The 10,859-nt window shown below is 38.1% G+C and overlaps 1 protein-coding gene and 1 long non-coding RNA gene across 2 annotated transcripts in view; one reads left to right on the top strand and one right to left on the bottom strand.

The window, feature by feature from the left end:
• Positions 1–4,419: 4,419 nt before the first annotated feature.
• LOC137488159 (uncharacterized) lies at positions 4,420–8,102 on the bottom strand. The gene is made up of 3 exons (XM_068214675.2): positions 8,068–8,102; positions 7,832–7,936; positions 4,420–7,463 (listed from the first exon to the last, which is right to left on the bottom strand). Exon 3 carries the CDS (start codon positions 6,355–6,357, stop codon positions 4,420–4,422), a length of 1,938 nt encoding a protein of 645 aa, XP_068070776.2. The 5' UTR covers positions 6,358–7,463; positions 7,832–7,936; positions 8,068–8,102.
• A 20-nt stretch (positions 8,103–8,122) lies between these two features.
• The window catches only part of LOC141378524 (uncharacterized), a 5,833-nt gene continuing 3,096 nt past the window's right edge, over positions 8,123–10,859 (top strand). The window contains exons 1-2 of the long non-coding RNA XR_012393246.1: positions 8,123–8,174; positions 8,422–8,525. This is a non-coding gene — a long non-coding RNA (uncharacterized lncRNA). The remainder of the gene's footprint in view (positions 8,175–8,421; positions 8,526–10,859) is intronic.

Below are 10,859 nucleotides of genomic sequence, written 5' to 3'. Positions count from 1 at the left end.
GATCATTAGAATGGGATACATCAACAGGATCTAATTCAAGCGCCCTTCTATGGATCTGTCCTTCAACACTATTTCCACTTCTTTCAGGTTCAATTTCTTTGGGGTCAATATCAGCAGGGTTCAGCACAGGTAAGAAATTCTCATTGACATCATCTCTTTGATTTTCTGTTAAGTCTTCTTCTAGTCTGGAATCAGGTAAGGTTTCTTTTTCAGGGTTCACCACGACAGGGAGTGGTTCAATGGGCTCTATGCCAGGTAAGTTCCTTACAAGCACTGGACTTTGTGATGAAGGTAACACAGTCGTTGTAATGGATTCCAACTGGCGTCCTGCATTTCTAATATATAGAGAGTCATCCTCAGATTCTGACTGATCACTCATTTGATGTTCTTTGGGAGCATATTCTAGAGCAGAGCTAGACCTAGTTCTGGGCTTACGTTGAACATTTGGAGGACTCATTTCTTCAATTTCATTTTCAGACAAATATCCACAAGGTCGAAGTAAGTCTCTGTGTAAAGTTCGAACTGGACCGGTCTTTCCGTCAGGCTGGACTACATATACTGGGAGATCTCCAGCTTTACGGATAACTACATAGACATCTGGTTCCCATTTGTCTGCCAGTTTGTTCTTGCCTCTTAGCCTCAAATTTCGCACAAGGACTTTATCTCCCACGTCAAGAGTAGAAACAACCACATGTTTGTCAAATCTGCGCTTGTTACGTTGGGCTACTTTTGCAGAGTTTTTGATGGCAATTTCATAGCTCTCTCTTAAACCTTCTTTCAGATCTTTTACATACTGAGAGTGGGATTTGGTAGAACGATCCACAGGTAACCCAAAGGCTAGGTCGACTGGCAGCCTGGGCTGTCTACCAAACATAAGTTCATAGGGAGTGTATCCTGTTACATCATTTCGAGTGCAATTGTAGGCATGCACCAAAGGCTTGACAAACTCCTTCCAGCATGACTTCTTTTTGTTTTCAAGAGTACCCAACATTTGGAGAAGGGTCCTATTGAATCTCTCCACTGGATTTCCTCTTGGGTGGTAAGGAGTAGTTCTCACTTTGTGTATACCTGCGATGAGACATAGCTCTTTGATGAGGCTTGACTCAAAATCTCGTCCTTGATCACTGTGCAGTCTTTCTGGAAATCCATAATGTACTAGAAAGTTTTCCCATAAACATCTAGCCACAGTCTGCGCCTTCTGGTTTCTGGTAGGCACAGCCACCGCATATTTGGTGAAGTGATCTGTAATAACTAATATATCTTTGGTGTTACTCTGATCTGGCTCTAAAGACAAGAAGTCCATACAGACCAACTCCAATGGTCTGGTAGTCTTGATGTTCATCATTTCAGCTGCTTTTTCAGGAAACGCTTTTCTACGTACACATCTCTCACATGTCTTAATTTTCTCTTCCACAGATGATGACATTTTTGGCCAAAAGAATCTGGTCCTGACAAGGTCAAGTGTCCTCTCCATGCCCATGTGTCCCATATCATTATGGAGACTCTTCAACACTGTTCCACGTAAAGCTACAGGTAAGGCTAATTGATAGTGAGTGCTTTCCTGATCTTGCTTCTTCCTATAAAGCAATCCATCCCTTAATTCTAATCTGCTCCATTCCCTTATCCACAGAGTAACAGCAAGCGACTGGTCTTTTGAACTAGAAGGTTTTTCATTCCGCTGTAAACAATCAATAATGAATTTGAGATCAGGATCCATTCTCTGCTGTCTCTTTAACTCTTCGTTGGACAGGTAAGGAATGACTGGAAGACCATGCTCATTTTCTTGTTCAAACTCATTTGGTAATACATCTGCATGCAGGGCTAAGGACTCAACAAGGGCAATGGAAGGGTTGGAAAATTTGCATTTATGTGAGGAATTTCCAATCTGATGTCGATCACAGATGGCTTTTATGGCCTCTGGGAGGATAAGAGAATCTTCAACTCCAAATTCATCTAAATGATGAAGGGTAAACTGTTTAATTCTCTCTCTCTCTTTCTGGGATGCAGGGTCATCTAAAAGCTCACCATGTGGTCGTCTTGAAAGGCCATCTGCATCACAGTTTTGACTTCCAGCCCTATACTGGAGCTTGAAATTGTAAGTGGACAGACTTGACAACCAGCGATAACTGGTAGCATCAAGCTTTGCAGATGTCAGAATGTAAGTTAAAGGGTTGCTATCAGTTACGACCACAAATTCTGTTCCATACAAATAGTCACTGAATTTAGATGTGACTGCCCATTTAAGAGCTAGAAATTCTAGCTTGTGAGCTGGATACCGGCTTTCACTTCTTGTCAACCCTCTGCTTGCAAAAGCAATGACCCGCATTTGTCCCTCTTGTTTCTGGTATAAGGCTGCCCCAAGCCCAGTGGTACTGGCGTCAGTATGCAGAACATAAGGAAGCTTTGGGTCTGCAAATCCCAGAACAGGTGCAGAGGTGAGTTTCTCAATAATCATGTCAAAGGCCTGTTGACAGGGCTGATTCCATCTGTTTCCGAATTCCTTTTTGGGGTCCAGATATTGCTTATTCTTGTTCTCTTGTAGGTGACGTTTTTGAAAAGGTGGATACCCTACTGTGAGGTCATTAAGGGGTTTGATTATCTTGGAATAATCCTGAATGAACCTCCTATAGTATCCAGAAAATCCCAGAAAAGATCGTAATTCTTTGAGATTTCTTGGTCTTGGCCAGGTTTTTAGGGCCTCGATTTTCACTGGATCAGTCTCCACTCCATTTTCTGATACAATATGACCAAGGTATCGAACAGAAGTCTGGAAAAACTTGCACTTTTCAGGCGATAGCTTCAGTCCATATTCTTTGAGCCTTTTCAAAACGTGCATCAGCCTTGATTCATGCTCTTCTAAACTTTCAGAGAAAATGATCAGATCATCGATGAAGACCAACACCTCTTTTCTATTCAAGTCACCCATGCATCTTTCCATCAGCCTTTGAAACGTACTTGGGGCATTGGTAATGCCTTGGGGCATCCTATTGAACTCCCAGAACCCCAAGGGACACACAAAGGCAGTTTTACTTTTGTCAGCTTCCTCCATCTCAATCTGATAATATCCTGATTTTAAGTCAAGGACAGAGAACCATTTCGAACCAGTTAGTGCTGAAAAGACCTCTTCCAGATTTGGCAGGGCATAGGCATCTTTAATGGTTTGTGAGTTCAGCTTTCTGAAGTCAATGCAAAGACGTACAGAATTGTCTTTCTTTCTTACAACTACTATGGGGGAGGCAAAGGGGGATTCTGACTCTCGGATAATTCCAGCTGCTAACAAGTCTTGCAAATGTTTTCGTACTGCATCAATGTCCTGAGGATGTATGGGTCGAGGTCTGTGTTTGAAAGGAGTCTCATCATTAAGCTTTATTCGGTGAGTGACTTTGTTTGTATGTCCATAATCTAAGTCATGCAAGGCGAAGACTTCAGGCATGGAATTTAATTGATCCAATATTCGTTTCTTCCATTCAGGTGTCAATGGGGAATTTTCAAAGTCAAATTTGAGATTGGAACAAGCACAAAGTTCTTTATTGACAGTGCTGGAATTTACTGGCCCACTCTTTATTACTTCTTGGACTGCCCGCAATTCAGCAATTATAGTTCTGGGATAGATGGTAATGTCGGTCTGAGTTTCATTCCGTAACACAACTGGTAACTGTTGATGCCTTTTGCTGGGTAAGGAATGCAAACAGCTGGCAACTAGCAAACCACCAGGTAAAGCGGGTGAAGTTGGTGACTCTAGAGCTACACATTTTCCTACGTGAGGACAATTAACTAGAACATGTCCATCAAGAACCACTGTACATCCTGCAGGTACTACCTCTGGAACATGTCCCTTGAATTTGATACAGCCCACTACATCAGCACTTGCTTGTTTGTATCTTGCTTCTAAAACTTTTTGCACTGCACGGTAACCATGGAAGTTAGATTGAGGAAAGGAAGCAGATTGTTGGACATAGTTACTGTAAAGAGCATCTAATGAATTTGTGCCAATTAGAACTTGGGGAGTGTTCATCAAATCTGGGACTACCAGGGCTAAAGTGGGCACTTCTGTCTCTGTTCCAAGGAACTCTCTGGGAAACTTAAGAGTCAATTCCACATATCCAAGATAAGGCACTGTTTGACCATTTGCCCCTTCCACTTCCAGCAAGTTGTCCAATGATTTAAGTGGACAATTTGATAAATTCTCTTGATAAAATGACCAGGGAACAGTAGTTACTTGGGACCCTGTGTCCAGAAGGCAGGAAACTCTTTTATCACCAACAGTTATTTGGGCAGTACACTTCACTCCCACTAATCCTCTTGGTAAATTTCTCAAAGGGGGTGCGTCACACGCATTTTGGTTGAACAATTGTTTACGTTTCTCAGGGCAATTATTATTTCTTTTAGTCTCTGTATGCCCCTCTACAGAGACCGTCCTCAGTTTAAAGGATTCATGATTGCTACTTGTTGGGTATCCCACTGGGCTTGTCGCTCCCTTAACTTGCGTTTTTTCTCAGCAACTTTAGTAGGGTCAGGAGCATTACTACAGCTGCTGGCAAGATGACCATCTTTCGCACATCTAAAACAATACCCCGGACGAGGTCTACTTTCAGGTAGTTTACTAGCTCTGTAACAATCTGTTGCTCTAGGTTCAGGCAGCAAGTTTCTGGTGCGGTTTCTATACATATCAGGGGCAGTCAGTTGAACCTTTAAATCAGCAATCTGTTTCTTTAAGTCAGCAATTTCAGTTGCTTCTACATCACTTTTAATTTTTGGAGTGGCTGTAGTTTGCATGGCTGTAATCTGTGCCTGTAACTCAGTGACAACATTTCTCAGCTCACTCACTTCATCTGGTTTTGCATTTTTTTTCTTTTCTTTCTGGCTTGAAGGCTTTTGCAGTGCAACAACTTGAGCTTGAAGTTCACACACTTGCTTTGCGAGAGATGTGTCAGTTTGATCATCCTGCGTTTCACTTTGGTGGGCAGATATCTGGTGAGCTGACAGTCTGAATTTCGAGGGGGCAGGATAGTGTTTATTTAGCCCTAAATGTTTTCTCATTCTTTCTTCTTTAGAGGCATTTTTATCTTCTTCTGTACGGATAAGTACTACTAATTCTGCAAATGAAGGAGGAGTGGCTTTTCTCCTTTCTAATTGAAGTTCAGCAATGAGGGAACTGTCCCAACAGCCGCGACAAAACTGCTTTAGAAGATATCGGTTTCTCTCTTCTTCAAATATCCCACCTCGTCGAATAGCTGTGCTTAAGAGTACTTGTAATCTGTGCAGGTAAGTTGAAGGCTTCTCACCATTGTTTTGGAAGCTATTCATAAATCTGGCTAATAACTCATCTCCGTCTTCTACAGAGCCATATACAGACTCCAGCAATTCCAGATATACTGCAGGTAAACTGTTAGGGGAGACATGTTTAACAATATCTGCAGCAGGGGGAAGCAGACTGTCTATGATTTTTCTGGCTCGATTTAAATCAGATATAGAAGGATCTGTCAGTAGGAGATCAACACTGGCACGCCAAGTGTCAAAGTCTGGCTCATTAACAGGTCTAGGAATTTTTCCAGAGAAAGATCGGAGGCGAAAAGAGGTATAGTGCATATGAGCTGTGTCATTTGTGCGGACAATGTGCTCAACTATTACCTTTTGCACGCTAGGAGGATCAATTATATCCATGGTAAGTGCTGGATGGGATGACACTGTTACTGTGGGTTTAGTACTTCTATGGTTAAGGTTTTCCTTGGACAGGTTTTTTGAATTTGTTGATTCAACTTCATGAAATTGTGAAATTCTAGATGAAGGAAAAGCTGTTTGTTCAGTAATCATACTTTGTGATATGACTGGGGACAGCAGTCTATTTGGTGAACTGACTGTGCTACGATCAAGTATTTGAGAACGTGCTGCATTTGGAAATTCAAGCTTTTTATCCAAAACAGGTAGTGACTCAGCATGAGAAGGACCAAATTTAATTTTCAGTAACTCTGTTTGGAGTACTTCCTCAATGGATTTCCCACTAAAACTAGCAATGTTTTGCAATTCCTCCAGATATCCATTAGTAGCACTATCACTAGCAATATGGGGGTAGATGCAGCTTAAAGCACGTACCATAAAAGTGGTACTTGGGTTTGACATGCTAACTACAGTTAAAGGCAAAAGAGGCATCAATGTTTTCATCGCGGAGTTATGTGTAAACTCTATGATAGCATGTCGATGAAACTCACAATCAGGGTCATCAATGAGAAGATGTCGGTTAATACTACCATATCTTAAAAGCCATGACTCTAAATCTGAGTCTGTCTCAGTCAGTGTCATTCCACCCACAATTACTGCTTTTGAGATATTTACATTCTCTTTTTCTATGATATCCATGACGTTAAAGTTCTCTCCGATTTGTAATATTTATAGTGAACTCGAATACTGTAATTAGACACTGTTGTTGCAATCTCTCTCCTGGCTGGCTCTCGCCACTTTTTGGTATGTAACCCTCGGTACACAAATGTATTATAAGATTTAATCAATGGACCAGATGCTCAGAAGTCTAAATTCCTCCAAAGAGAGAGAAGATACAACAACAGTGAAGGACTCGGACACAGAGGTAAGAATAATAAAAGATTGTATTGTAAAATGTTCACTGAAATATATATAAAAATAAATAAAAATAAATAAAACAAATTCTAGATTTTTTCACACTTATCTAATGACCTCAATCTTATTTACACTCTCTAATAACACTTCTCTTTCTTCACAGGCTATATCACTAATAAGGTAAGTTAATATTGTTGTTTTTTCTGTTTTTCTATTGTTAAGGCTAATATTATATTTTGGTTACTATTATAACAATAATATAATACTAATATACTAATAACAATATTATATTAAAGGTTTGTAAGCGTAAATTAATAATACAATATTAAAATTGTATTATTATTTAACATATAATCAAGATTTTCCTTCTTAAACCAGTTAACCTCTCTCTATAAAGATTCAAAAATTTCATCGAATGAACACTCTAAAGGAACAATGTACAAATAAAATAAAATGAAAATAAAACATTCACTTAAAACATTTCAAAATGTTCCAAAAGTCCAGTAAAGGTGATAAACTTTCAAAAAGATTCTTTTGCAAAACAACTAGGTTGCAAATTCAGTTCCAGAGATCCAGGATGTTGCACTTGTGAGTGTGTTGTAAATTTACACTCCTACCATGACGCTGAATAGGTTTTACTTTGTATCTTTTCAACAGGTGTATCCAAAGAATCCACTCAATGGGAGGCTCGCCAGTCCAACTCCACAATTAGACACGCCGATGGAAGTTGAGACAATCCAAATCCAGAAAAGAGTTCAAACTTCAATTAATTCGAATCCAGAGCAGATCACATCCAGCAACTGACGTCAATAGAACATCTCACCGATGAAAAATCAGAAGAAGATGCACAAACGAACAAAACCAAGGAAAAGAAAAAAAAAAAACCTGGCCTTGAAAACACAAGGCCAAAGAAACCATTAGCATTTTACAGTGTATGCATTATCTCAGATAAACACATTTCTAAATAAACAGCAACAGTAAATAACCATGTATATGCTTCTCTCTGCTGAATTTCTGTGTTTTTCCTATTTCTCTCTCCTATTTGGCATTTTCTTTTTACAAATGACAGCATTTTACTTAAACTCTCTCACTTAAACTTTACACAATCACTTGTATAATACTCTGTATAATACTGTGTATAATACTTTGAGTTTTTACTAGACCAAACAAATGGTTAATTAATGAAACACATTTTTCGACACTAGTTTAAATCATGTTATAATGAATACAATAATAAATAATAAAAACACGAACTCACCAAGGAAATCATTCAAAATCAAAGCGAAAAAAATAGGAAAACTCCAGGTGGCACTCGTGTGCAGATTTCACTCTCAGAGACAAATCTTGTCTTTTTCTCTCAATCCTTCATTAAAAATATATGATTGAAATCATGTCAGCATCTTATTAATGGTCAATTTTCACAGTTAATACGCATTAAAACATTAAAAGATGTAAATCTAATAGTTTTCTGCTGTTATTAATATAACAACTTACATCTCTGCTTTCCCTTGCGAACACTGAATCACCATAGCAACGGTAAACACAAGCTAACAGACAAGCGAGATTTGTTATTGTTTGGAAAGCTGATCTGCTGCTGTAGTGTAAGGCACGATGATGTCATTCTAAAGCACTATTCCCTTGAATGCTGTATAATACTCTATTATAAATTATTTATATAAGTAAATAATTTTAATGTATATTATTTAATCGAGTATTCTGCCAATGTTTTTTCCTTATATTTCTATTTGCTCTATTGCTGTATACTACCCACTAGTAACCTGGGTTACATTTTCATGCTTACCAACTGACTGCTTACCTCTGTATGGACTGCTTTCCTGCCGTTACTAGTTTCTCCAGTAGGTCGGCATGTACGTCAGCGGACTTGAGACGCTAAGAGGGGTTGACCACGGCGACAGGGTTCGAGTCCGGAAAAGAACATTTCTAGAAAGCGGGTAAGACACAAACAAAATTCAAAAAATAAAACAAACAAGTAAATAAAAGGGGGAGATTGTGGAAAAATCTAATAATGTGTAAAATCAGGCGAGGTCTTTTTCTTTTCTGGATTGCTTTTTAAAACTGTCGTTTGGGTTTAGGGAAGTTGGTGGTCTGGTCAATCAGTGCTTTTGAAAACAACCAGGTTTAGGGAAGGAGGAGGGTGAGTCATTCAGTCAGACAGTGACCTCTGGTGAATTTACGCAAGAACAGAAGGCGCAAATGGCACTCGCAAGAGAAATTTGAGATTTGAAAAAGTGTACACAGCAGCCTCTGGTGGATTCGCGAAAACAAAAACAGCAAAAAAAAAGTAGCTCCTTGGACGTATTTGGCGCTCCCCAGAAATGTATACAGAGGTACATTTTCAGAAAGAGCCTGGGTTGACTTATGCACTTTGTACTTATGCACTTACACACTCAAGAGCATAGTATATGTATGTAGTGTCGTCCCAAAAGTTTATTACTAAGTGGAAATTCAAAATGTAACCCAGATGCCGTTTGACGGTTATCTAAGTAGTGAAATAACCAAATACACACACACACACACATATATATATATATATATATATATATATATATATATATATATATATATATATATATATATATATATATATATATATACAGTATATTCAGTTTAGGTTTATATAACATATAAATATATAAATATTATATATTAATATTGTATAAAACTTATGCAATCTAAAACTCTGAAATGAAAGTACAAAAAGCTTTAGTACACGTTGTTTATAATAATAGACATGCACAATATTTAACTTTTTTTTTTCTTTAAAAAAAAGAATAATCATTTATGCAGTCAACATACGTGTTTTAACAGCAAATATGGCGGTGATTTGATGCTTCGCTAAAGTTGTATACATTACCGATATCAAAATGCTCTTTTGATGCAAAATTAATTTAAACAGCCAGTTATTCCTTACGCTGATTAAGAAACTTGAATGTAAAATTAAATAAATGGCTAAATACTCGACACATGAAAGTGTAAAGCCTGCAGCCCACAACAAAGGTGGAAAGTTATTGCGTATTATATTTAACAAACCGTTTACTAAGAATTTTATGTAATTTTGCTCACATGGATAATCAAATATTAATAGGATGATGTCATTGCACTGCTGTGCCGTCAGCCAATAATTGCATTGCTGATCATGATTTTGAGGTTCGATAGATCTGTCCTTCACAACACTCTGAGATCTCAGATAAGTTCATCCAGACATTATAATCTGATTCGCGAACTTGTTTAGCCAGAGATCAGTTAAGTTTAAAAGATCCATGATCGGTCAAATCATCTTAGATCATTTAAGCGAGGTACGAAGAATGGACCCAAGGTAAAGTTCTCTCTCTCACACACACACACACACACACACACACACACACACATACACACACACACACATATATATATATAGCGTGCTCGTTTAACTTTGCACTTTTTTTGCTCAGCAAATGTGACAGATTACTTAATATCCTCTGCTGAGTGACATAACATATATGTTAATTTAATGTACAAAATAAATCTGATTTAACGTCCACGTTAACGTCTATAATTGTACTTGCATGCTGCTTTGGTGATAAAGACGGCAAAATCGCTGTAATTCATTACAAACATGCAGCGTTTTAAAAATATTTTACACTTGTAAAACTCATTTTTGATCACATTTGATGATGATTGATGATCACAGAGAGCTGAACAGATCTTTTAATCCTGGTAACTTTGCACACGTCCTGTTTTGTTGATGATTTTACGCGTTATTACGGAAACATGTTAATAAGAGGCTGTCAATTCTATGGGCAAGAAAATCTGCACTCCTATGTCACGTTGCGGAGGGCCTACAAAATAGGAGGGATTTGGATCCTTTTTGAACATCAGTAAATTAAAAAAAGAGACTTATTGACAACTTACAAAAGATGATTTTCATCATAGGTGCCGTTTAAAACTGAAAAAGGAAAAGCTGCTCCAACAATCATTTAAAATAATTTTCGCAAGACTATATCAGTGATTTTCAATAAGATTTTTAAGCATTTGAATATTTACCTAGTATTTCCACATGAAAAAAGTTATAAAGTATGAAAGTTGTGTGTTTTGTGTGTTTTTCCTCATAACTTTCAACCATGCTCTATCAGACAGACAGGGTGTCATTATTGTACATTTGGGTGTGGTACAAGAATCCGCGTAGTGCTGGCCAGCTGTGTCTAAATGGGATTGGGTGGGAAAATGTCACGTATCCTGTTTGTCTTTCATCTTTGTGCACTTACATTCAGCTGTCTTCCTCCTTC

The sequence above is a fragment of the Danio rerio genome, chromosome 17, assembly GCF_049306965.1.
Source record: "Danio rerio strain Tuebingen ecotype United States chromosome 17, GRCz12tu, whole genome shotgun sequence".
NCBI lineage: Eukaryota > Metazoa > Chordata > Actinopteri > Cypriniformes > Danionidae > Danio > Danio rerio.
The sequence above is the reverse complement of the archived record's forward strand: the minus strand, read 5'-3'. Positions and strand labels throughout refer to the sequence as shown.

Excerpts from the sequence above, each read along its gene's own strand:
- LOC137488159 (XM_068214675.2), bottom strand. The coding sequence starts at position 6,357 with ATGGATATCATAGAAAAAGAGAATGTAAATATCTCAAAAGCAGTAATT.